The 27,552-nt window shown below is 38.5% G+C and overlaps 2 protein-coding genes across 8 annotated transcripts in view; both read right to left on the bottom strand.

Annotated features, from left to right (window-relative positions):
• Window positions 1–273: 273 nt before the first annotated feature.
• si:ch211-199g17.2 (uncharacterized) lies at window positions 274–8,202 on the bottom strand. 2 transcript variants are annotated; one of them, XM_023285169.3, is made up of 12 exons: window positions 8,073–8,202; window positions 5,761–5,884; window positions 5,571–5,648; window positions 5,342–5,484; window positions 5,139–5,261; window positions 4,985–5,042; window positions 4,470–4,805; window positions 3,868–4,004; window positions 3,645–3,761; window positions 3,447–3,504; window positions 2,639–2,704; window positions 274–2,524 (listed from the first exon to the last, which is right to left on the bottom strand). In XM_023285169.3, the coding sequence occupies exons 2-12, from the start codon at window positions 5,768–5,770 to the stop codon at window positions 1,275–1,277; spliced, it is 2,376 nt and encodes a 791-aa protein (XP_023140937.1). In that variant the 5' UTR covers window positions 5,771–5,884; window positions 8,073–8,202; the 3' UTR covers window positions 274–1,274. The 2 variants fall into 2 exon arrangements, with proteins under 2 accessions (XP_023140937.1, XP_023140936.1); XM_023285168.3 differs by having other exon boundaries at window positions 7,747–8,170.
• Window positions 8,203–16,321: 8,119 nt separating this feature from the next.
• Window positions 16,322–27,552, bottom strand: part of LOC111578356 (uncharacterized) — a 47,380-nt gene continuing 36,149 nt past the window's right edge. For 3 of the 6 annotated variants that reach the window (XM_055017877.1, XM_055017874.1, XM_055017879.1), the window contains 12 exons: window positions 27,172–27,229; window positions 25,836–25,970; window positions 24,158–24,244; window positions 23,890–24,072; window positions 22,132–22,242; window positions 21,945–22,019; window positions 21,708–21,841; window positions 21,488–21,610; window positions 20,606–20,663; window positions 20,436–20,513; window positions 20,206–20,319; window positions 16,322–18,153 (listed from right to left, as the gene is read on the bottom strand). In XM_055017877.1, the coding sequence (XP_054873852.1) occupies window positions 16,874–18,153; window positions 20,206–20,319; window positions 20,436–20,513; window positions 20,606–20,663; window positions 21,488–21,610; window positions 21,708–21,841; window positions 21,945–22,019; window positions 22,132–22,242; window positions 23,890–24,072; window positions 24,158–24,244; window positions 25,836–25,970; window positions 27,172–27,229 (2,436 nt within the window). In that variant the 3' untranslated portion in view covers window positions 16,322–16,873. The remainder of the gene's footprint in view (window positions 18,154–20,205; window positions 20,320–20,435; window positions 20,514–20,605; window positions 20,664–21,487; window positions 21,611–21,707; window positions 21,842–21,944; window positions 22,020–22,131; window positions 22,243–23,889; window positions 24,073–24,157; window positions 24,245–25,835; window positions 25,971–27,171; window positions 27,230–27,552) is intronic. The other 3 variants (XM_055017876.1, XM_055017875.1, XM_055017878.1) reach the window with 3 other exon arrangements.

Consider the following 27,552-nt stretch of genomic DNA (forward strand, 5'->3'; position numbering starts at 1 on the left):
ATGTTCACTCTCTTTACGGCCTCTATAGCTCCTGGATCTGCTTGATTTTGAAAAACTTTACAGTCAAAATGCGGGTGATGATCTAGTGTAACCAAGAATCACAATTAGGGCGATTGTTTAAAAAAAATGTTAAAAAGAAGGGTGTACTAGATGCACTCTGCACAAAATGAACTAGTTATGGTAGCAGGGGTGTGCATGTGGGGGTAATCCACAGCATTATAATACTGATGATTAATCACAGATGGTAACTCAGAACACAAAACAGGTCAAAAATCGGAACCTCAGCAGTGCTTTATTCCATAATAATTAGCAAAATAGCACATTCAAACATTTTAAAAAAGAGGAATGAATCCATTCAAGCATAAACCGTGCCCAACATATTATAAATGTAATGACAGTAAATTCTTTGGAGTTCTTCAGGCACAGCCTATACAAAATAAATGCATATGTCATATCAGCATAATAGCGCAAAAGAAAAAAAAAGTAGGAAAGTTCGTAGTTCAGCATATGATCCCATTGCTGCTCTCTAAACTAAGACAATTTTTTAAAAAACTGAAAAAAACTGTCAGCTGCTGTACAGTGCAAAGTCTGATGGTAAATATTAATGATCATTCTTCTCAATTACTTGTAAAACATAGAAACATGAATAAATTCCACTATTGACTTTAAATTCTCAAATTATCCATTACTGTTCCGTTGGCTTGAGTCACCAATACAATTCTAATATATGGAAATAAGAGACATACTTAATTCAAAAATCAAAAAGCATTTGTTTTTATGTACTCACGATACAACAGCTGAACATTCCCTTCTATTCCCACCTGTATTTCCAAGCACATCCAAGGAGATGTTGTACTGTCTGTGCTCATTTCAGTTCATTAGACCAAAATCTAATGTGGTTTTAGATTTCATCTGACTGAAAATGCAAAATTGCTGTCTGCTGCATATAAAAGATGTATGTTAGAAAACACTGTTGAAATGTAAAGTCAAACAGGACAAATCTGAATACTGATTCCAGACGATGCAAAAACATCCCACCATTAGGAGACTCCCTTTATGACAGAAACAAAATACTGTTACTGTAGATAAACATCAAAAATGCCACAGTTCCACCCCATCCCACACAGGACAATACAAGTGTGACTAAACAAGGATGTCAGTTATTTGTGTAGAAATTAAGTCTCAGCCAAATATGGTAAATATTGTGAAACTGAAACTGGGACAAGTCATCATAATTGGAGGTTTTCCATCTACACAAAGCAGTAGCTGTGATATTAAGATCTGAGAGGGCCCCGTAACACAGAGCTTGGCCAGGTTGGATGATAGCACTGGACCCCAGCACCACCACAGATGCTGGCTGGATAAGCATAATGCGGGTCAGGGTTTGTCCAGGTTCCAGTGCTGTGGTTAGATGTCAACCCCTGGTCTACTTGGCCAGATTGATAGGCCTGATAGGCTGTAGACTGTGTGTAGCTTTGTGCAGCTGTCTGGAAATGCTCGGTGGTGAACTCCGTGTACGTTTGTGATGATCTCGGCTTACTGTCAGGAAACTGTACTCCAGCCTGTGATGGAATGCTGCCGTTGTATGCGAGACAATCTCCTAAGGGAGTCTGCAGGTTTGTCTGGGCGGCGTTTGAATAAGCAACCGGCTCACCAGACAGATAGTGATGCCCCACACTGCCCGTCACAGGAGCTGTGTTGTAATGAAGACCTGTGTCTGCTGTCGTGTACTGGTGTTGTCGGTAATAATGTTGAAGAGCATCAAAGCTCATGTCCTTGTGGTTCTCTTCTCCAAAGCCTTCCACTCTTGTTCCAGCTTGACTCTGTGAAGTTGAATTGTGCCACTGCTCAGCGCCACCCACCTCTTGCCTGTAGGAAGAGTGATACGGTGGCCAGGTCATAGTGTGGGACACAGCAGGCAACAGTCCATTGTGCGTCTGGCGGTTCTCATTTCTTGACTTTTTAAAGAACGTCTGACTCGAACTTTCTTGAGAACCATGCTGTCTGTTGTAAGCCCCTTCCCCATACATCTCATCGTCTTTTGCCCCAGTTACATCCTCTGACTGGAGGACGTATACACCATTATTGGCGTATCCTTCTGCATCTTGCAACAGAGTGACGGATAAGGGTTTTTCTGGTATGTATTGGCCAGCATTTGCATCTCCACCATAGTGATTTTGTTGTAGTTGTGAGGTTTTGCACATTGTGGGACATTCAACATCGTTAACCTCAAATGATCCATTATCACAGTCATAAAATTCAGAGCCCATTATCTGAGACTCTGGAGAGAGACGGAGGTACTCATCAGATGAAGGTGATGCAAAACACACAGGGAGGCTGTCCATGCTGAAAGACGACCTCTCCAGCAGAATTGAACCTTTGGTAAGAGGCAGGCTTACGCTGAACACAGTATTGGGCATCTTCCTGTTTTTCGTCTTTGTTGTTTGTCTTTTTGCCCGTTTTGGCAGCACTGCATGGTATTTCTCAGACACATCCCGACCTGAGGTTTTATTCACAGTTGACCCTTAAACACAGAGTGTAAACAAGATGGACAGGATAAAAAGGAGCAGGAAGTTACTAATATACTTCAGTACCAAAAGAGAAAGTCAACTTCTCTTCAGCTTCCAAAGACACACACCTCTGACACCTGCTCTCTTTTTCTGGATGTTAGCATGTGTCCATCCACTACTCAGCATCTTTATACCTGGAAAAAAGCAAAAACAGTACAGGAGGTATACGGAGAAACATTCAAAAGCTTACTGGATTAAAAAAAATGTATGTGACACATAAAGTAGTGTTCAAAGCAGCATTACTGAAACACTGAAGGGTTTGATCACAGCTAAAGTTAGAAAGAGAAAAGAAAATGAACAAGAAAAAATTTTTAACAACAATATACAGCTGTATGGAAAGTTTACCAGATTTACATTTTTTTGTTGACTATGAAAGTTTTAAAGTAAATACAACCTTTGCAGAAATAAGCAGTGGACCTGCCTTAAATCCTTGCAAGTCAATTAGGCCTAATGAGTTAATGAAGTACTGAGACATCTCAAATTACTGTTAAATAATCTTTTCACTAAACTTGACAAATATGCCATTGGCTTTGACATACCCACACTTTTACTTACTAAACATATGACACAGCAAGTCTTAAAGCATAAATACTTGTATAGACCAGCACAGCCTCAACAAAACTGCTATCAAAAGTCACTTTTGTACTACACTGAAAATATGGTGGATCCTGCATGTCATTTCAGATGAGTGTGCTTTAAAGTTGAGACCATGTGGAGTTTGACTTTTATGCAAGACATGGAGCCATAAACTAATAATGTGAAGTGACAGAGAGTAAAACGTTATACTTACACACAAGTCAACACGTCAAGAGCAGAGTCGGAGGAAAAGAGTTGAACGACTTACAGCCAAACAAAAATATAATCATCTGTACTTACACCAGTGGTAACTTTTGCCAATAAGTTGCATACAGAAGGATTCTGGTGCATTTACTACCTGGGAACATGAGATGTTTGAAAATGTAAGAACAGACAAGGACAAGTGAAATCAAGACCTTTTTGTCAAGGACATGATGGTCATTTTACATCCAGTATAACCAAGGCAGGATAATCTGTGCTTAGAAGAAAATATGATACCTTCAGCTCTCCTCTGCCTTCCTTTTGCTCCACTTTCATGGCCAGTGAACAGAGAAGCTGATGGTCATCTCTGATATCTGCAGTCATTCCCACCACTTGCTCTGGACAAGATTCCATCTATACCAAGACATTTTTATTAAACCTAAAATGTACACATAGCACGTTCTCTTCATACAGAGGCATAATAGTAAAGGATCTGTGTTAATGAGCATAACAAACTGACCAAGTAGTTGAGGAGATGGGAAGAGCTGGTCAGGTGAACAGTGACATCCTTTTTGTCCGATTTGATGCGGCAGCAGTGACATAAGAAACAGTATGAGCAGCCATCCTCACTTCTATACTCAACCACACAGGAAAGGCCTGTTGCAAATGGGTATATGCGGAGCTTTTTTAAAAACAACATTTTTGCATTTGGAAAATACAATTTTTGCTAAGGGTCCAACAAGCTTAGCACAAACTTTGGTGGACATAGAACGTTAGTTTCATCTAAAGCTTAAAAAAAAAAAAAAAAATCCATCCACCAGTATCTCTAAAGTTAATATTAATTCATTAATAATTAATAAATGCTTAATTATATCTTGCTTGATCAACCCATACACGTGTAAAGAAAAAAAACTGAATGTCTTCTGGAGCAGTTGCCATGATCCATAACCACAGTATCTATAGTATCAGTCATACACAGAAGTGTCTGTTTCCAGCACTTATTACTAGTAACAGTGCAAAACAATCTTTTAGTATAATACTACTAAACTACTGTCTTACATTGTTTAAATGAGTTTTCCTTAACTCCAGCAACTACTGGTGCTGTACTTTATCTGTGCTCACCTATAAGAGGCTTGGTTCCTGTGTAGTCATCAAGAAAGTTCCTGCTTTTCTCTGAAATTGATTCAGGTGATGTCTGAGTATCGTTCAGCTGGGATGTTGAGATGTTTTCTATCCAGACTTCTGGCTTGACAGGGGGTTTTGCTTGCATCATGGGCAGAGACTTTTGTTCTGACTGTGCGGTCTTGTATGATTTCTTGTCAGCCTTGAGGGATTTCTTGGACATTCCCCGTTGGGACTGTGCAAGCAATACCGTCCTCTGTGATTGGACGGGATAGTGCAAAGACGTAGACTCAGGCTCACTCTGTCTATTCTTTAAGGAATTTATCAGAGCTACAGCTGTGGTGTCAGAGAGAGAAAGAGATTCATATGGAGTAAAAAAAAAAGGACATGTGCATATGAAAATAATGGCAAAAACAAAAATAGTGCCAAAAGTGTCAAAGACCATAAATGGGAATGAAAGTGTCGACATAACAGAGGTTGAGACACCCGCTCTTCTGAAGTGAATATTCACTGACCGTCTTTTTCTCTGTGTGTTGCCATCCTCTGGTATACAGCATCTTCTACCTCTAATAACTTCATATGAGGGTGCAAAAAGATATGAGCACTCAAACTGGAACACTCAACTGTTTGCAACTACAAACGGTGACATGCACAATCAAACTGACATACCTGGACATGTCCTGGTCCCTCTTTTCTCTCAAGCACCTTGGCTTTCTCCATCAGGGGCCAGGCCAGCTTAGACAGATCAGAGTTCTCCTGCCATTCAGACAGTAAGTACGGATGCCAGGTTTTCTGTCAAGCAAAACGTCACGTGTTAAACTACAATCCAAGGCAGCACAAAAATTTGCCATCATGACTCCCGTGCTACTCACAATGTAGTTGAATCTGTGGAGACTTCCCAATATGTGGTTCCGCATGTCGGCTTTATTTAGTTGACAGATGCACACCTCACACAAGTAAAATGAGTCTCTGTTCTGTGGACCCACTTTCACACATTCTATTATGCTGCCCAAGCCTAAATGCACATAAAACAACAAATTTTTTCAGTACACACAGAACAAAGGCCACATATATGCAGAATAGGGATTTCTTTCTACAGACCAATAATGGGTTGTAGTCTGTTCTTGTTGTTTAGATAATCCTTCAGAGATTCTAACAGCTGGCTCTTGTTTGAAACTCCTACAAGCAGAGATTACATGATATATACAAGCATTACAGAAGAAAATCACAAAAGAGCATGGTTAAGCATAGAAGCTCACATAGAGGAAAATATGCTTTTCTTGTGCCCCACCTGGCGGCATGCTGCTGTTGTAGAAAACACCACCTGTATACAGAAGTTGGAGTTGAAGTAATTATGAGTATTCCTAAAGAAGGCGCAAGTGTGCTCCGGTCCAGATGCCTCGTGGTGGGAAAGTCTGTTGAGTAAAGCACAAGTCAAAAAGTTTAATGTAGAAACTACAGCTGGTCTCACAAACATGATGAAATAAATGAGCAGAGTAAGTTTTGTAAATAAAGAAAGAAAAGGCAAAATGTTTTATACAACAGCGAGTCACGAAGGTCAGTAGAGGCATAAGTTACAAGCTATAACCAAAACAGCATCTTAGAAGACAATACAACTCGTTTCCACTGCAGAAAAATAACCAGGGTCAGCCAAAGAAAGTTCCTTTAAAACAGTACTAGTACTTAACAATGATGCTATTAAAGTACTCTGACTAACATCATCAGTGTACATGTTCTACCAACCACATCATTCACCACATAACTATGTGTAAGCATCAGTCTTTTACCTTAAGTCACTACTGAAACCAAAACACAAATAAACCAAAAACAGTAGAGCCAAATCAAATTCCATGTTCAACTTTCTCATCGCATAGTGCCATGGTCATACCCCCAAAACTTGGGGGTACACTATATTAAATTAGAAATATTGATTTAAAGAATAATAAATGCTTAAAAGCAATACAAAATGTGTGAGAGCCTTACTGTAATATATTCCATTATGTTGTGAATTGTTACCTGATGCCTGAATTTAGTGCTTCCTTCATATAAATAAAGACAGTTCCACCATAATATGATGCAGAAAATGCCAGTCGCATGGAAATATTTCAGTTACAAAAAGGAAGCTGTATCAAAAACAAGTACTTAGCAGTATTTTAAAAATGTGGCCATTACATGAGGCAACACGACTGTTTTGTGTCAGAACCTCAAAGTTCTGTATGGGTGCAAATCAAGATCTAAATACAATCCAAATAAATCAACTATTTTGGATGCCCTTATCAGTGCTACACCATATAAGAAAGGTTCCAAACACCATTTTTTCAGCTTTTGTAAAAGAGATTTTTCTTTTCAGTGCAGATGAATGCCCCTACAATGCCCCCCTTAATCATTCTATCACAATTATCTCTTTCCAAATGGGGTTATTAAGGTCATCTGGTTGAAATTTCTGTATGTTTTTCACTGCCCAATATAAAGAGAAACAGAATATCACCATTTTCAGCAATATTATACAGCTCTTATTATGTTACATTTTAGGATATGTGAATATATATTTTCTTGTGCATATTAAACTTATATTAATACGTGTTTTACATGGTTACCTGCTTTCCCACATTAGCTGCACAGTCTTTGCACAGTTGAGTTATATTGTCTATCTACCCTGATTTGTTGGCAGATTTTGTTCATGAATTATGTACTGATTATTTTTACTAATAACGCTTTAGATTTGTCTGTTACTATATAGACAGAAATGCAGTAATACATCTTAAACTTCAGGCTTTAGTTTTGATTTGTTTAGTTTTGTGTATATCTACCAGGTGATACGCTGTAGTTGTGATAAACCAGCAGATGGCGCTGCAGCACCATCAGACCGTTCAAAGACAAGCAGCATGAGAATTCCTACAATGTAGTTATTAAACAATATATGTTGGTGGTTTTTCAGGCAACATTTTATGTAAAGCTTACATTTGAGGTATTTAGTATTGTGACTGTGTTGTCCCAGTGTCAAAGAACTAAACAAGAGATATAACATGTCTTACATCTGGAGGAATATGGACATAAAGCGTCTAACATTAGTCACAGCAGCATTAGTTGTAGTTTGGGATCAACACATATAGGTCGTTCGGCTTTTCTGCTAAAGTTAGCTGGTTTGGAGCCCGTTAAAACTCTCCAGGCAACATAAAAAAAATAACTTATCGTAAACGTTGCACTTAAATTAAATCAGCGTAGTGAAACAGCTGTGTGTGTAAGATGTTCAACAACATGAAACAACTTTACTTACCAGTCGAGCAGAACGACACCACTTCTTCAGTGCGGAAGCTAACTAGTTTATGCTAACTTTAGCAGACGTTAACTACCGTTAATTCAAGCTACGCAGCTAAAACTGGCTAAAAAAAACGTAGCTCGTTATTAACTAACCTCAAATGTAACACTAGCTTTCCTACGCTGACTTCTTCAACACACCTGTCTCAATATGGACATTAGTTAATTCACGAAGTTTTCGCCAAGTAACCACAACCAACAATTCAAACACGTTTAGCTAACTAATGATAAAAAAAAAAAAAAAACGTAACAAGCTAAAGACGCTGCCAACAAAATTAGTGTTACCGTTAGAAAGTTGCTGTCAGCCTCTTTATGTTCGGAAATCTGTGACGTGAACACACACATATACCGACAGCCTGCTTCTAGTTTGGCAGCGTATGACTGCCTCCGGTCGGGGTGTGTCTAGAGGGAGTGACCGACGCTCCGAGGTCATTTCTGCTCTGACCAATCAAGTAACGGCTCGCTGAGGACCGCGGTGTGTGTTTGTGTGTGAATTATTCATCTTGTGGGAACATAGCGTGGTCTTCTGTCCCTGCCCCCTCACATTGAATGTGTTTCGAGGTTGTTATAAACTTGGAAGTATAAAATAAAAATAAAAGCTTTATAAAAAAAAAAAAGATATAAAGACAGTTGCCTCTGCCATCCCTCAAGCCCACACCACACTAAACCACACTGCAGCTGTCAATCACAGCTGGAGACAGTTGTTTTCCTGGTTGGTTCTTGTTTAGAACAGCCCTAAAATCTCAGATCTGTACTATATAGCAAAACTAGTAGGCTAGATAGGTATGTTGGACCTAAAGTCAGAGATTTGCTCTCATTTAACCTGGCTAGATCACCATGGTAACTGATGCTGCACTGCTAACCTTGTCTGGAGCAGATTTAAATCAGCTGTAAGAAACCTCTCCCTGTAAGCAATTAGTTTCCTCTCAAAACAGATTGTCAGCTGTAGGAATATGTTGTCTGCAGACATGTTGAGCTGTGCAATAGTAATCCCACTGAACAAGGCCAAAGTCTTCTCTTCTTCTAGGACAAATCCTACTACGTCTGCACAGTAGACACCACGGTCCTACTATCACACTTGAACTTGTTTTATGGCTCATATCCAGGTTGTTTTCTACTGACTAGATCCTTGCTTGTATCTACTCTCAGATGTACGTTGCTTGGGATAAAAGCATCTGCTAAATGAAATTGTTGAATTGTGGCAGTGCAGTTACAGTATTTTACACAAGAAAATACAGGTATTCAGTTGGTGGTGCAGAAAATGTTTGAATATGTTTCTATGCTTGGTCCTGATTTCCGGCCTCGACCAGTTTCATTTTACGCTGCAAAGAATATTCAGCCTAATTTCACATGTTTCAGTGATGTCCATGTATCCTTCATTATGGGACAGTGTCAGACCTAAAAGCATTTCTTCAAAACCATATTTCAATGTATGAAATATAAAGTTGTAGTGCTCTAATGTGCAGCTGTCACACTAGTGTTGTAGCAGAATTTCCCTTTGACCTGAAAGAAGTGAATTTATAATGTACCAACCATAAACCCAGGCCTTGTTATTATCAAATACTATGATAATAGAAGCTAGTACAAGTCTGCATTATCTTATTTGAATCCTGGTCAGACCTCTGAACACGAGCCCGATGTCAGAACTCTGCTGTTCAGCTGAAATATTCACTCTGCATTTCTTTTCCTTATTATTCATTGTTGCTCCTTTTATTCCTCAACAAAATACAAAAGATAAATGCTGTTGCACCTTGATTGATTTTCACAAGAAGTAGTAGTGTCTCTTTACGTGCCAGATTGAGAAATTTTATTAGTTTGCAAACTGACAACTGTACAGAAAATGACAGTAACACTTTAAACTTTCAACACAGAAAACATTCAAATTGTCAGTTAATAATATAATAGTATTGTATAATATGTTATACTTTGAAACCTTTTCATGTGACCTGTTGTGTGAGGCTCACCTGAAGTTCAATACAATCAGCTGTAACACAGAATTCAACATTTAGTTCCTGCATTTAGCTATTAATGATTAAAACATGAAAAAACAATCTTTAGTTTAGATCTCAATTTTCTTTTATACATAGGCCTTTATTACTTACATGCATACTTGAAACAGGTTTTTCTACTAATTTGATTGACTTTTTAAATGTATTATTTCATGGATTCATCTATTTTGTTTATTCACACAGTATTAACAGACACGGCCTTTATGGTATATCCTGGCTTTTTACAAGGGAACTGCTGCCAAAATGTAGTTTTAGTTCTGCTATGATTAAAGTTAAATGATACGTGTTCCATGTTTAGTTAAGCTTCTAATATTTCTTGCACATTTACATTATTTTTTGTTACAATGTGTTACAGTGATTAAATGAAGACGTAGGAGCTCTGCCTTTTGTGATTTCCATCCATCTTATGTTATAGCTTGTTTTTACGACTGTAGTCAGAAAATCACAGTGACAGAGACAGCAGAGTCAGCATGGCCTCACATTAAGGATACGTATTGTGACTACAGTGTAACTGGTCTGCACATTTGGTTTTCTCAGGGTTCTGTTGCTTCTAACACTGATTTATATTTAATATAGTGCTTAAAGTTGTGCTCTACACTCCAGAGTTGGCTTTCGCTATATACTGCTTAAATGAAGCAATTCTGGACAGGCATCTTTCTTACCTTTGCAGACTGGAACGAAAGCATCTTTTGTTGTCTGTTTGGAATAGTTTCCAGGAAATTACACATCTTGGTATCCCAAACTGAATCCAAGACAACTGTAAACTCTGCTGAAAACACTTAATTGAGAATTGTTCGTGTTTTAAGTTCATTTTAGCTTTTGTTATTGTCATACTTGTTGATTTTTTTCTGCTTTTTTGGACTATACCTATATTGTTATCTGTTTTAAGTATTGATTTACTAACATCTGTTTTTGTTCAGTTTTATTCTATTGCATTTGGGAGAAAGGGAGAATTTTTGCAGGATCTATCAAAGAAGACTATATAATACTAGGTAGTATGACACTAGATACAAACTCTTTTTCCATTGGCTCATTTTGAGTTCTTCTTGACTATATCATAAACTTAAAGTCTACATTTCATACGCTGACAAAGCAGCTTCTGCAGACAGAAACCTCATCCCTTGTAAGGGGCCTGAGGTCTCTGTTTATGACTCTACTCATATAACAACACACAGGTGCTGAGCTCGAAACATTGGTCAGCTGTAACCCAAAAACGCATTTTTTTAAAAAAAAAATTATAAACAGATTCATTTCCAAAGACACAAACAGTAAAAAAAAAAATAAGTATCAATACATGATTAACCCACAAATAAATGATGAGCTAAGACCTTACAATAGAGTTTGATTTCACACATCTTGTATGAACACTTTAATGTTGCAGCTCTGGCCACGACATGTTGGTAACCTCTGTAAGAATAAAAAAGTAGTTGCTAAAAATCAAGCACCGGCACTGTGAGGAGAAGTGGGAGAGCAGGAGCGAGGCTTAGTTCTTGCTTGTCTTGTCTTATTTTATGATGGTTTCAATGCGTGACCTTGTTTCCTCCAGAGGCAGTAATGGAGAGAAAGCGGAGCAGCTGTTTAAACCGGTTGGTGTCAGTCTGAGGCTCATACTGGGGGATGATAAGAAATGTGACACAAATGCAGTCCTGCAAGTCTCTGCGTGCAGAATATTTTGGAGATTATAAATTGAACCCTAGATTTGCAGAGCATCTTTTTGTCTAACAGAAAAATGAAGTGTTGTAATGGAAACAATTCAGTGCAGCTTGTTACTCTGATGTTACAGTAACCTTTCTGAACCTTCTATTTACATGTGGCCTACCTGTAACCTTTTGTATTTCTATCTAGAACAGAACTTAGCTACACCACTTTGGCTCTGCCTTGTAAATCTCTGAAAGAAGAACTGATGACTTTCGACTTGTGCACTCTGTGCTATAAAGGAAAGCTTGTTTCTTCCTGTTTTTGTCTCACTCTGCAGACTACACAGCACTCAATTATCTGCCATGTTTGCAAAGAATACAATTCATGAAGATAATGTGATCTTTTTGGTATAATTTCTGTAACAGTCTAGACCACCTGTGGAGGAAATAATCCACTGCTGGGTTACTCACATCCCTGAAATAGGCTTATGCTTTGTGTTACATATTTATTCTTGACTTCCATGCACTGATGTTTCTTTATTACTTGTTTGCCTTACAGAGTCTCTGAAAGTTCATTGTGCAGGCAAAGGAAGACCAGCACATATGAGGACATTCTATTAACACAAGGCCTGAAAGGAAAAATTCAATGCAAATAGCATTGGAATGAGCAGAATTTACATCTCAATGGAGAGGAAGCATATAATCTGCCCTCTACAGCTGCACAGTGGATGTGAAGAACTGCTCTTGAAGAACTCCTCCTCTGAACACATTCCTGGTCTATCAACTCTGTCCTTCTCAGTGTGTTGTTTCAAAAAGCCTCATAAAGATTTCTACAACAGATCCACATAGGGGGTAAATAAATAAAGCTTCTTGACAACAGAAGATTAGCAGGATAGGCAGACGACCAAGTGGCCCATGTATTTAAACTGTTAAGCAAATGTTCAGTGTTAAACATCCATTATCCATCCATTATCTATACACCGCTTAATCCTCACTAGGGTCGCGGGGGGGGCTGGAGCCTATCCCAGCTGACTCGGGCGAAGGCAGGGGACACCCTAGACAGGTCACCAGTCTGTCACAGGGCTACATACAAAGACAAACAATCACTCTCACATTCACACCTACGGGCAATTTAGAATAATCAATCAACCTCAGCATATTTTTGGACTGTGGGAGGAAGCCGGAGTACCCGGAGAAAACCCACGCATGCACAGGGAGAACATGCAAACTCCATGCAGAAAGATCCCGGGAAAGCCAGGACGCGAACCAGGGACCTTCTTGCTGCAAGGCGAAAGTGCTAACCACTACACCACTGTGCAGCCCCAGTGTTAAACAAATACTACTAAACAGAAGAGTGTGCTTTCTGAGGTTTAGCGGATGCACCAAGTGGTCTCCAAGCAGCGAGTGTGGCTGAATGAGAGCCTCAGCTTACCCAGCAAACATCTTTATACATTTTTGTTGAAAATAATTAAAATTTCTTTCAGATTTATGTACTTAATACTTTTCCCCAGGGTCATGTACTGGTCAATTTACCATCATGAGATCAGATTTGTGATGTTTGTAGCCCAATAAACAATGTCCTCAATGTCTCCCTTTAATATTTGTTCATTTATAGTATTTATTTTCTATTTTGTTTGTAAATATCTACATTAATAACTATGAGAGTGGGGTACTGAGTGACTGATGGTAGAGATGGAGAAGAAGTAGGAGTGAATAAGTTTATGCTTCGTCCTGTTGTGGAAAATTCTTTATCAGTTGTTCAAGTTGAAGAAATAAGTCTATTGAGAATAACAAGCTGTTTTTGTGTTTTATTTGAAGCTTCAAAGGTACAAAATCAGACAGAGTGCAGAGCAGTCTATGGGTGAGTACGAAGAGACTGAGAGAGGCGGCTAATTATATACTCATTCTTCAGCATCATTGTCTATGTGCATCCGTAGTAACACATGTGGGGAAAAACCCAGCGAAGTAAAAGCAACTTCAGCAAAGATATAAATAAAAGATGGAGACGCAGGTGCAGAATGTCATATTCTCAGAAATGCTGTATTAGTTTTAACACCTGTAGATGGAATAATTTGAGACATATAGTCGAGACAGGTTCAATCAAAGGTAACGTTCCTTGTTTTGCACAAACAGCACTTTCCTAGTGCATTCTCTACCTTATGGGGTGTCCTGAGAGGTCATCAGACACAAGCAGCTCAGCAAGGTTATCAAAAGGTTACAAGTATCAAAGGTTATAAGTATCAAAAGATTATGACTGCATGTACTAAGTAGCACATATTGCATTGTTGCACATAATATGTAATGCTTTCAGATAATAATGCTTACAGATAATAGTTCTTAAAATGATAATGCTTGTAGATAATAAATTTTCAATTACAGTCCTGCTCCTTTTAGGATATGTTGGGTTATTATTTTTTGCTTTGTTTTGAATATTTTGACCTGTTTTTGTGTCTTTTTTTCTCACGTCTGAAATAAAGCATCCATTCCTTCATTCTCTATTGCAGAAATGAGCTCTTACAATTATTATGCACGTGGCCTTGTGCAGTTTCCTGGCTTTAAAGTATTGCAACAGTTGAGCGATTAATGCACACATCAGTGACACAAAGAAATACTTTGTGCATGTGCCTCATCAAGACACGTGAATAGCTGAAAGAAAAACTGCAGGTGAAATGGAATCAACACTCTCAAAATGAGGACAGAATCTCACACAACACAAAGTTATGGGAGAGGAGCTCCCCGAGTAAAAGAATGTCAGCATTTAAGCATTTCTTATCACTTTGCCTAGCAGCGGATAAGTTCTCTCTTATCTGGCACAGGAGGGTAGCTCTCTCCTCAAGGCCACCTGCACGTTCTCACAGATGGTCGGACTCTTGAAAAAAACAGATCCTGGGTATATTTCAAAAACCCCATACATGTCCAACATCACATGAGCAGTTGATGTCCTATGAAGATAACAAGAAAAGCACTCAGAGAGGGCAGTACTCTGCCAAGCTGCTCAGTCGTTGTATCATTTCCAGTGGCTGAAATCTTGAAAAAAAATGTGCCAGAAATCACGGCAGTATAGAATGTGACCATTTAATGTAGATGTACCCACAAACAAAGTGACCCTTTGCTGAGCACAGGCGTGTGTGCGTGGCAACCTGTCCAGAGTGTCCCCTGCCTTCACCCCAAGTTAGCTGGGAGAGATTCCAGCCCCCCGCAAAACTAATGAGGATTAAGCAGTGTATAGATAATAGATGGATGGATGGATAAATGATATGACAAAAGACTAATTTTCCCTTCTGACGAGAAGTATGAAGACGCAGCTGTGGCACTCACTCATCAAAGTACACCATTTAATCAATAACTGGATGTGCTTGCACAAGTCTATTCAATAAAGACCTCAGGAGGACACACTTCTCTTTGTGAGTTTTTATGTAGTATCAAAATTCCCTGAACAGCAGTTTAATAAGTGAGACATCTGAAGAAAATACCTTGATACTCTGTGATACAGTAATGGACATGTAACTTTCCCAGTCTGCTTTCTGTCAGTGTTTGTACTGAAGTTGAAATGCTCCCATGTTTATCCTTTAAATATTAATCTATGAGACAAAGTGTATCTCATCTAACTGTGATAATACATGTGTCTCAATTTGTAGCCAAAACTGGTTTTGGTCGGTGAAGGTTGTTTAAAATGTATTTGCAAGCTTTGTTCTTGCATATGATTTATTATCAAAGCAGTCGCCATGAATCTCCCCAAGGTCCGGCCTTGATGGTGTGTTCAATTATTAAATCTGCAGCAAATATCACACATGTGGAGGAGGCCAGTTTCAACTGGACAACTCTCCCCAGAAAAAAAAAATGTGGCCCTGACATGCTCTCTTCCCTTCCTCTACTCCCACAGTTATATTCATAATTCTCTCAGGAACAACTGTCTCATTCTCAAAATGAGAAATAATAGCGATGCAAATTTAAAGACGCTTACCCAAGAAAACAAGTGAACAGTGAAAAACATTCTCATTTAATTAGTGGAGTTGTAACAGTCCCTACGACTATTAAAAACTTTGAAAAGTTAAAGAATTCACCCGACACACGAAGGTATTATTAAAATGAATGCTAACAGGCAGTCTTTCATCAACCTCAGATGGACAATTTTCCATAGAAGGAAAGAACGTAAAGCTTGAAGTTTTCGAAGCAATGACTAAAGTTTGCAAAGAAAAAAAATCCTAGTCTGATGAGACCAGGGTTTAACTTTTGGTCATAATATGTGGCAAGATGTGTACGACCCCAAACAAAAACAAAACAAATAGAAAACATCTACACGGTGAAGCACAGAGGCAGCAGTATCATGCTAGAGCACTGCTTTTTTCAGGTGGAACTAGGGGTTAAATTAAGGCAGAAGGAATATCAAATAGCTCCAAATAACAAATCCTGGCACAAACCCTTGAAGCTTCTGATAAAAAAAATAAGATGAAGAGGAATTTCCCCTTTTTGCAAGGAAGAATGGAAAAATGTTGCCAAGCCAAGATGCGCCACACTGATTGACTCTTATCCAATAAGACTGAGGGCTGTGATAAAAATCTAAAGGTGTTTCCAGTATTAGTTCAGGGGTGTGGACATTTCGACACATCATTTCTTCTTCTTTATTTGCCTAAAATGTTTCTTATTGTATTTCACGTTTATTTATAGGATGCAATGAACGATAAGGCAAAAAAAGGCCTGATTTATCTTGGTTTCAGTTTCTTTACATCACAAAAAACCTGCCATTTTAACAGGGGTGTGCAGACTTTTTACATCCACTATATGTTAACTATCAGACTCATGCACTAGTTAGTAGTTCCTCTGTACAAAAATCAACACATGCTAAATAAACAATCTCTCTACAAATTATCTTCACACTCAAAGAATCTCAAATTTAAAGCCATTTTATTAAAGTGAACAAAACACGAATATAAAACTTGTACAAAATTTACAGGAAACTACAGCTGATAAAAACTGAAAACAAACAACAAATACATCATTTTTCAAAACTTATCCTTCAAGGATAATGCAAAAACAGTTTTAAACATATCTCAAAGATGTAGTAAAAAAAAAAATACTTTTTAAGGGTTTTACCCACAGTTTTAAGTGACTTAAAACAACTCAAGTGTAACAAGGCAGAACACCATTGTCTCCACAAAGCACAAATACAGAAAAATACTTCACTGGTATGGTGCAGAAATCACAATTTCAGTGTAAAACCAGGACTTTTAATCGGTTCACAGTATATTGAAAAAGTAGCACTGATGGGAGGGAGGCTGAGTGATAACATGAAATCTGTACATGCTTGGGAGAAGACTTCCTGTTGGTTGTGTTTTGTTTTTGTTGTACTGCAGTGTTGGTGCTGAATTTGTCCAGGTCTATTAATGTTTGCAATCTGTCAGCTGAGGAGGTGAATGAAACACTGCATTAGTTGACAACATCACTGGCTACTTTTCCAGGTGTTTGCCCATGAGAGAGACTGCTGCTGCTGCTCAGGCTGTTCTTGCTGCTGTTGTTGAAGCTGCTGTACCTGCAGCTGTAGCTGTTGTATCTGCTGCTGCATTAGCTGTTGTAGCTGCTGCTGCTGCTGCTGCTGCATTAGCTGTTGTAGCTGCTGCTGCGTCGGCTGTTGTAGCTGCTGCTGCATTAGCTGCTGCTGTTGAGGCAGCTGCATTTCCAGGCTCCCCCATCCTGTGGGCATCGGAGTTGCTAAACTATTCCCAAATGTTTGCAAACTATATGGGTCTACCCACTGCTCTGGGTGAAGATTGCTTGGATAGAACGGCATTCTAGGATACTCATGATGCTGATACAAACTCCCAGTGTGGACGACAGGATTGTTTGGTGTTGTGTAACCTGAAACGGGTTGAGAAGGAAGATAAACTGAATGGCTGGGTCGACTATACCCTTCAGTAGCTGCCATAGTGTCACTGGGGTTTGTTGATTGAAATGGGGACAAACCGACCTGCTGTCCTGTGTTCATCTTAAAGTGGTTCTCTACTTTATAGCTGCCCATAAACTTGTGTTTAGTGGCTGTTGGCCTGTCAGTTATGATGGTGTTAATGGGCAACAGAGAAACTCCAGGCATGTTAGTTTTTGTGTCACCTTGGGGCTGAAGTATCTGATAGTCCTCAGAAGATGATTTGCTGGCTGAAGATGCCGAGTTGGCTTGGGGGACGACTTGTTTCTCACAGCCTGTAGCTGTAGTTGTTGGTGAATCACATGCTTCAAATTCAGTTTTCACGCGTGTTAAATCAATCTCCATACTTTCAGATACACTTGTAACACGGGAGTTCACATCTGACAAATTCTTCTTTCCCTGTCTCACCAGAGCTATTAGTGCATCCAATGCCCAGTCTGTAGTGGGTGTCTTTTGTTGGTCAGATTTAGGCTCTGTGTCGTTGTCCTTAGAAGGCAGTGGGGCAGCACAAGATGGGGTTTCTGAGTGCAGCTCTTCCTGTTTTACTTGCACCCGGGGGAGAGGACTTTGGGGCTGTGGAGGTGGAGATGTGAATTCTCGTTTCACAGAAAGGCTACTGCAGGCCTCTTGGGGGCTGAGACGAGCGCTGGCAGTAGGAGACGAAGAAACAACAGAATCTGCCTTTGAGGAGAAACACTTCACATCCAGAGGACTCGACACACTTATTTCTTTGGTGCCATTAAAATCTTCAGCCATCGGAGTCTCATCCAGATGAGGTTTTTCTGATGTTCGGCTTACTTCTAGGTGAGAAAGAAGACAAAGCAAGAAAAAAGAAATTCATTAATACTCCAAGAAAGGAAATACAATTTTTAATCCTTGAGAGATCATAGTCGCTAATTTACACAGGTGTCAGATACACTGTGAGGCAGCGTTTCACCTGGTGCTAACATTGTGCCCTTTGTGGAGATATTAGCTATGCCCTCTTTATCCTGTGGAGGGTTGTGGGAGGGCTGGAGCCTTTTCCAGCTGACAGTGGACAAGAGGTGAGTACACCACGGCCAGGATGCCAGAATCACCAATAAATCTAAAGAGTATGTGTCCAAACCTGGAAGAGGAAGCTGGAGCCCCAGGGAGAACACAGGGCTGAGCAGGGCAACAGTGTCACCCCTTTTTGAATTTCTACCTTGAAAATGTCACAAGTGAATACGCCGCTAAAATAATGCCGAAGTGCTAAACTTGTCACATCTGAAAAGATGAACTTTGCTAAATATTATCGCACTGAATTGCAGATAAATATAGAACTAATATGGAGGTTATTTCTGCATGTTCTTTGTTCTTAAGTTGTATATTTACTAGTTTTGGGTTTTTCTCAAGACAATAAGTCGGAGACAATTAACGAGAGGCTTAAAGAAAGATTAGCATATTTAATGGCTAGCATGTGCCAGGTTCACCCCACCCCTTCTCCTTGTCCTGTGCATAAGAATGAACTTGTACAAGGCCCAGTGGAGTAGTGTTGTGTGGATCAGGTTGACACTTTTCCCCCCACATACAGAACCAGGGATGTGAACAAACACCAGATTTTTATTTCCTTCAGCACACATGGAACAGACAGTTAACCAACCATGAGTAGATGTTGGCTGTATTTTCTACCAAGGAGCAGAACATCAGTCCAGTGCATGAGACATAACAGAGCAGCACAAAACCAAAGACCCTTTCTCACAGCTGTAAATTTGGTTGAAGACCATTTGGGAAGACGGTTAACCCACAACTCTCATGCAAATGGAGCATCTGCATCAGGCATCAGACATCAAACAGATCACATGTTTACATCAACATTAACATTTTATGGCCTCTCTGAGACAACAGGATGTCTGCTACCTTCTGTAGGAACTGATAAGGGCCTCAAAGTGTCACTTCTGACAGTTGGCAGAAGTCTGGACCACGGTCTCACAGAATTCCTTAGTGTGACCTACTGACCTTCTCCTCTAAACACCCACAACATTCTAAAGAGTCATGAACTAAACAGTTTTAAAACCAAAAATTAACAAACTCTTGACCAGAGTAATGTTCTCAAACTCTGGACTAAATAATCAAGGTCATCAGGATCAGTATCAGTGAAAACACTTTGAAATCTGAGTGTGTGTGGAAGATGCACAAAGAGACACACAAACACCCCCCTTCGCATACAAGTTTCTAAATTCCTACTTTTCTTACCGTTTAAAGAATATATTTGTAGTTTTAATTAGATGTTTACTATCATGTATAATGAAATCCCACAATTTATATGCATGGTTACACCATTTATTACTAACTGACTGTACCATATATATGAGAAAAACCTTGTTACTTTTTCAGCAGGACTAATACATGTTCACAAAAATAATTTAAAGTAAATTCTAAAGGTATGTGGCCTCTGACTTCTCATGGACAGTGAAGCTCATAAACATGCGTTTCTTTGCGTGTGAACTGGAGGTAAATGAAAGTTCACACATTCTGATTGCAGAGTGCTGAACATAATTAGATTTGATAAATTGCATAAATATTCGATCTGAAATACTCTTGATAAAGGTCCCTCAGATGACCTCATATAAATAGGGTGGTGTCTAAATGAACAAGTGCAAAAATAAAATCTTTAAGGGCAGTTCTGTTACAACTGAATCAGATTTTTTTTTTTTAAGTCTACTGGTTTAGAACCACATACTCCACCTTTAATATCAATTTAATTTTAGATTTCTGTGTTAAAGCTTCAATCTCTCTGCAATTCTGGACTAAGTTTTCTGAAGCAGAAATAAAAGAAGATTCCACAGTGTGCTCTTACTCTGTGTAAATGATTTAGTGGAACGATCCCTTACCTTTGGGAAAAACTTCTGCATTGTCACCTCTCTGGTTTGTCTCCAGTGATTCAGCTGGTCGCATCTCTGTGGGGAGAGACTCCTCTAGACTCTGCCGATCCTCCGGCTGCTGGCCTGCAAAACAGAAACCAAATGTTCTAATTCATACCTGCATTCTTCCTGTTTTAGTCGTTTTAGTTTAGCTGTGCGAGTGACAAAACAAGACAATGTGTGAGAGCTAGTGGACTCACTTTTCTGTGGTGAAGTACTGGTTGATAGACAGAAGGGGCTCAGTCTCTTTTCATTGATGTTTTGCACCATTTTTAAAGCTACAAAAAGCAAACAGTACAGTTAATACTAGTTACTATACATCGTTTTGCCTTTGAACTCAGCAGACTTTGTATATTAAATTTACTACTACCTTCAGTGAATGGAGCTGTCCGAACAGATTCATACAACTCTTGACCCAGTAGTACAACCTGTGTAAGAGAAAACATGAGCAGAGTAACAGTTAGTGTAATGGATGTGTATTTCTAGTTTCTACAAAAAAGCACAGGTGTGAAATGTTGACATACATTTTTACTCAAGTCATTTTGGACTTATTTTTTTAATGCAATATAAATTTCTGCACCTCTGTGAAAAACACACAACCATAGCTAGAGGTAGAAAGATCTTTTTAAAAAATCTGTTGTGCAGTATTACTCATATAACACCATAAAAGCCATACATAATTTTAAAAAGAAAAAACATTTTTGGGTTATTTGTTTTCCAAAAATTGCACAAAAAAATGGAATCAACAAACAAGTGTCCACAGGTGTTATGCATATTTGGGGAGAAATTGGCTTTAAATACAATAAATGGTTTACTATTATATTTTTAAATTAACTTCTACGTATGTCAGCCTGTGGTTCGGCCAAACAGTCATTGAATTTTAGCCACAGCTTAGTGTAGCTTCTTGGTAGTGTAGATTTTTTTTCTGCTTAACAGAACCTGGTGCCAGTGGTTTATTTTGATGATTTTATTAATGAGATCTGTGAATGATGAAATATAATTTTAAGCTGACATCTGGAACACTATCGGAATGACATGATCAGCTCAAGGACCTTCAGGAAGTTGAAAGTCTTTCTGTGTTTTACAGTTTTTGGCTGATAATTGTTGTAACGTTAAGATTTTTTTTTAAAAAAAAGATAAAGTTACCCTGCATTTGGTGGGCTTTGGGGTCCAGGGAGTTACCCATATCTTGACCAAGTTGTTGTAAGGACATCTGAGATAACATTCATAATATATGGTCCTAATAGTTTACCTGTGCATCTATCTGGAGGGAACGCTCACGTTTTGAGATCAACCAGATAACTTCCTCTAAGACCTGCTGCGTAATATCATCTTGAGGCCAGAGCAAGCGCATAACTCGATCATGCTCGGTCCGCTGAAAAACACACACACACACACACACATATATTATATCATATAATGTAAGGGCTGTTGCTTAGAAGTTTGCCATAAATTATTCAGGTAGTAGATACCATGCACTGGAGCTTGTGATCAGAGCTGACCATGTGCTGACAGATGTCACTGAGAGACAGCATCTTACTGCAGCTCTCACATAAGAAGAATGTTTTCTGGGATATCCCTTGGCATTCCCACACAGAGCCCAAACCTGTGATGAGGACACATCATCTGTAACATACTGCATGCTTTTGTGACATGACAGGCAATAATTGGAGATAAAAGGAATTTATGTGTAGGACAGAAACACATACCAATGATTGGTTCTGTATCGAGCCTCTTTACTTTCAAGTATGTGGACAAACGGCTGCAGCGTTCAGTTTTTTCTCCTGTGAAGCCATACATAAGAACAAATTAGGACAGTTACTGACATAGTAATTGTAGCAGCTGGAGAGAGCTGGTCAGGGCTGAAGAATTTTACAGGAGATGTTTTCTTCATACCTTCTGGCATCTTCTGTGTTGCATGTAATTCTGCACTACTCCACCTCTGCTGTTGTCTGGTGTCAGGAGTTTCTTGCCTTCTTTCGCTGACAAGTTTCTCCCTAGTGACTGCTGGGAAGTTGGGATGAAAAAGGATTTGTGAAAATGAGTGATGATGCAGGTATAGTGTGCAAGAAAGAGACAAGCATGCTGATGTCTAGTAAAGGTGAAGAACGCACAAAACTGTATAATAGTAATGGTACCTATATTCATAATAAGAGACGAGCAATAATAACATGAAAAGAGGCTACAGATACTGTAGACCAGGGGTGTCAAACATGCGGCCTGTGGGCCAAAACCGGACCGCCAGAGGGTCCAATCCAGCCCGTGGGACAAGAGTAAAAATTACAGAGAAGACATTAACTGTAAATTGTAGATTTGTAAAACTCGAAATTTAAAATAATTTCTAGACCATGACAAGTTGCTTTGATCATAAGGTAGAAATACTATAATGCTCATTGTTCTTTTATTATTTTGTGTCTAATTTTTTTAATATTTTGTCTTGTTTTTGTTGTTTTTTGTCTTTTGTCTGACTCTGTTGTTTTGTTCATAAAGTAACACACTACATCATTCAGTTCCAGATACCTGTGACTACAAGTTTAGTGCCTTTTTTTAGATAAACTGTGATCTGTAAGTTCTAATGTGTAAATGATAAACTGAGGCATAATGCTGTTGAAATTGAACTTATTTTTCTTTAAAATTTCAGGTGGTTCATAATATTTTGTAAAAAAGCAGTTCCTCAAATGTGAAAATTTTCAAAATTGTACTTTTTTTGCACTAAAACAAAGAAAAAATTTGGAGTTGTTGTTGTTGTTTATAGGTTATCATGCTGTGATTTTACTGGTCCGGCCCACTTGAGATCATATTGGGCTGAATGTGGCCCCTGAACTAAGATGAGTTTGACACTCCTGCTGTAGACAGAGAATGTGCACAAAAACTGAGAGAAAAAAAAAATCAAAAAAGATTTTGTATGTCCGAATGTAGTATCTGACCTGAGACATGTGTTATTTACAGTATATTAATAATAGTTTGGTCTGTGGGGCCATGTTACTAACAGAAACCATATGTTTAGCTTTCATGAACAAATACAACGCTACATAAGCGAGCTCAGACTGTTGTTTGGTTCTGAATTATTCTGGTCAGTCTATGGTGCCTGATCAGTGCTGGTCTTCTTATTATGCAAACAAGCCGGTGTCAGTGGACGTTTCTTCATCACCTGCACATCATAGATGTCTGAGAAACTACATCTATAAATAGTATGCCAGATTTAGTGGACTTAAAATACTCGGATGTCCTACTACAGTATGCAAGTATGCAAGCCAGCATGCTTACTGGCCATTCTGACCCACAATCTTCTGTGAAGCTACATCCCATATGTATCACAATAAGTAAAAACAAGCTTCAGCCACTGACAGCACACAAACAGAATACAGTTCATTTCGCACTACAGACTGTGTTGGTCAAAGTTTAAGGTGCATTATTATGAAGTAAGTAGGCTTCAATTGTACACTTACTGCATGAAACGGTGTGTACTTGTATGTAATTAAAGTAAAAAAGGCATGTCATTCATATGAGCCTCCTCATCTGGTTAAAAATGCTCCTACTTGACAGAGGCTAAATCGAGGAGGGGTAATATTTGAGTTTTGTGGTAAATACGTATTTTATTTAGGCAGTTTTTCTGCTGGAGAATGTGTCATGACAAACACAGATGCATCACACCTTGCTTCTCCTCAGCTTGAATACTAGGACCTGGGTTGGGCTCTGGATAATTTCCATTCGACCTCGAAGACGGATGAAGTTGGTCCTGAATCGAGTCAGCAGCTTGTGTTTCTTCACCATCAAAGCTCTGGGCTCTGACTGACCGAGTTGCAGCAACACTGGCTTCCTCACTGACGTGGGAGTCTGTGTGATAAGAGCGGTACAATATTCAGTAGTTTTTATTTTGAAAATACCTTCAAGTTATTACTTTTTCCACATGAGTTCTCACTTGGCATCTGGAGCTTGTTTTTGTTCTCCTGCTCTGGCTGGTTATTAGCAGAAAGGCCTGACATTTCAATCTGGGGCATAGAAATCCCTGAGAGATAAAAAAATATATAATGAATTATTATAATAATAACTGGTTCAGCGACTGGAATTCATAATGTTCATTTCATTCACAAGTTTTTTAACAATGTCACAAACACAGAGCTATCAACAAAAAAAAACAAAGATTCAGAAACAAATACAGTGACTTTTGTACAAAGACGCTTGTTATGGACATTTCATCAGGTTTAGAACAAATATTTACAAACAGACGGTTTTGGGGTTTTATTGGACACACAGTGCAGTGTCTTTGGCTGAATGAGTGCTACTGCTCTTTGAACAGGCCTCTTTACACAATAAGAATAGAAGTAATTATATTTCTACGCGTGAATTATGTGGCTCATTGCCTGTACCTTTGATCCTGGTAGATTTACCCGGATTACTGACTGGTCATGCCACCACCAGATGCAGTTAAAAGGTTGGATTTATGTCCACCCACATAACAATCTGCTTTATTCAGTTTATTACTGTTGTTGTTCCCCGGGCAGTTATCTCCTAAATTACTTTAATTAATAGTCAGAGAATCACTGTACCAGCTCTCCATCTAACGGGTCTAGGTTCCTGTAGCCCAGAGGGTTCTAACCCAGGTGGGATCTGAGGAACAGCTGCTGACTGCCTTCATCCAGACGCCTATCCCGCTTCCTCTGATAATTAATTTAACTCAGTAGCCTTTTAAATGGTTAAATTAATTTACCAGTCACGCCTGTTAACTTCTTTATCAGGTGTATTTTATACCATACGCTGAACTCCCTTCAGGTTTGGCAAATGCAATGACACCATACTCAATTTACATATGCAATGACAGCATTCTTAGTTAACACATGCGATGACAGCATACTTTCCCCCCTCCCAACATGCGCACTTTTCCACCTCATCGATCATAAGACCTCTCTGTGTTTTTGAGGAAATAAAACTATTTATTTTGGACTCTTGGCCAGTACACCCAATCTCAATTTTCCATGCAATGAGTTTTCTCCTAACTGCAACTCAGAGAAGGCCTCTGATCGAGAAATGAAGAAGCTGATGTTAGCGTATTGCTATCACTGACACCCCACCGTGCAACCTTTTGCATTAGGGGGACAGACTTACAAAAATCCCCAAAGTCTATTTAGAGTTTAATAACCTTTACAGTGAACACGTAACCCTAGTTCACTTTAGCTCTCGACTTCTTATTTCGTTTCTAAGTTAAAAACACCTTAGTTTCTCATGGTGATCAAAGCTCTTTAAAACAACTCAGTTTCATAGTAATCAAAACCCTTAAAAGCATTTCCATTTTCATAGTAATCAAATCTATTAGAAACATCAGTTTCACGTAGTAATCAAAACCATCACTTTTCAGTGAGTTACCCTTTTGATTTAGTAACGTTTAAACAAAGATTATAAAAATAAGCATTCAATTTAGCTTAATCACATTCATTGGGTTATAGCATAATTTGGTTACAGATTTCAGGTTATAATATCACACTGTGTTCCCTCATTTAGCTGTTACTCTGCCAGAGTCTCGCCCATATGGCTGATTCTGGGATCTTATATTCCCCTGCTTAACAGTAGATGGAAATTATTGCTCGTAAATGACACTTTACCATCATTTGTGCTGGAGACTTCACATGGACTGGCACATGCAGCATCCTGCTTCAAAGTCTCTGCAGGAGCAGCTGTGAAAGACGATGATGCTTGGGTGTATCTCTTTCCCATGATTTTCTTTAGTCTTTCAAACACTGAGAATTAAAAGAGACACAGAGAGAAAATCAAGATCAAAACAGCGGCCTTATGTATAAAATAAATTATTCATTTCCATAAAAATGAATACATTTTCCAGCAAGTTGATTTTCTGCTAAACCGCATTTGATCAATACAAAGTAAGCATAGATTTATAAAAACTGTAGCTGTAGATAATAAAATGAGCAAATACACCAAGTACTTCAAAAACTAAAGTCAATATTAATAGTAAGAAGCAAAATGTTACACTTTCAGATGTTGGTTTCTGACACCTCAGTGCTCTAAGCTGATTTTTTTTTTTTTTTTTGTATCATGCAAAAAAAGTGAAACTCCTTTAAATTTTACAATTATGGACCATAACTGACATTTGAGAGAGAAATACTGAATTAAAAGCATAAATACTTTTGTTCACCTTTTGAATTTGAGTAAATTTGTTTTTAAAAAATCTAAAAACTAATTTTCACTTTGCCATTATGGGTTACTGATGGGAAAATGTCAATTTTATACATTTGAAATTAAAGTAAAGGTGCAACAAGTGAATGGACAATTTGTAAATCTCCTGTGTGTCGCTAACAAGGTCATAAAAGAGGCAGAACCCTTAACAATATATGGTAATTGTGTTAGGGTTGCAGGAATCTTACGACAAAATAAAGTTGTGGTCACCCTCATTCAGTCTTCAACTAAAACCCCTTTATCCCTGATTATTCCAGTTGTAATTTCTGTTTCTTACATGAATCCAATCAGATGATTTTGGTTATTTTCTTTCCTCAGTTCTTTTAGTCTCGAAAAATTGTACTTCATTTCAGAAATATAATTTTACATTACAGTGCATTGAGTAGTTAGAAAGCTCAGACTGCTGTTGTAGTTTTCTGTAGGAAAAGCTTTAGATTCTTCCTTTATCCATGAAATGTACAGGCCTTCTTGTCTGGATTGCAAATCTGAAAATACCATCCATTACATTCTTTTGCCTAGATAATTCACCTCTCAAGACAAATGAAATCAGTCAATGGCCTGCTCTCACTAAACTTTTCTACAGTTTAACAATTTCATTTATCAGACGCTTTTTTCCAAAGCGACATACATCTGAGAGTAGATACAACACAAGCAAGGATCTAGTCAGGAGAAAAACAACCTGAATATTCTATTGTGTAAGTTATACAGAATAGAACTTTCTGTTTCAGATTATAGGGATATTGTTACCTTCCTCCTGTGGAAGAACACGCAGCTCATCGTACACATCCTGGTTCACTTCAATGTTCTAAAAGAAAAACAGAACACGCTATTTATTGCCAGCAATGAATGCAAGCTGTCATCTTGCTCTTTTGATGCATAATCTCATGTTTATGTATGTGTTTTACCACAAGCCATCTCTGTTGTTTCAATAAACCTTACTTCTTTTTTAGATTTTTGATTACAACCGCTTAAGGTTCTATAAGCTATATATATTTGAAGCAAAAACGAAAATCAAATTCCAGCACAAACCTTCAATGAAATGAAGATGTGATCCAGACACTAAAGACCAAACTTGATTATCATAGTATAACCACAAAGTTCTTATCACTAATTAACTTCTTCAAAAAA

Source organism: Amphiprion ocellaris, chromosome 15, assembly GCF_022539595.1.
Source record: "Amphiprion ocellaris isolate individual 3 ecotype Okinawa chromosome 15, ASM2253959v1, whole genome shotgun sequence".
Taxonomy (NCBI): domain Eukaryota; kingdom Metazoa; phylum Chordata; class Actinopteri; family Pomacentridae; genus Amphiprion; species Amphiprion ocellaris.

What these genes read in the sequence shown, in the direction of transcription:
- si:ch211-199g17.2 (XM_023285169.3), bottom strand. An exon ending in AAGGCAGAGGAGAGCTGAAG is followed by an intron (nt 3,505 to 3,644) that starts GTATCATATTTT and finishes TCATGTTCCCAG; the next exon opens with GTAGTAAATGCACCAGAATC. An exon ending in TGGCAAAAGTTACCACTGGT is followed by an intron (nt 2,705 to 3,446) that starts GTAAGTACAGAT and finishes GCTTTTTTCCAG; the next exon opens with GTATAAAGATGCTGAGTAGT.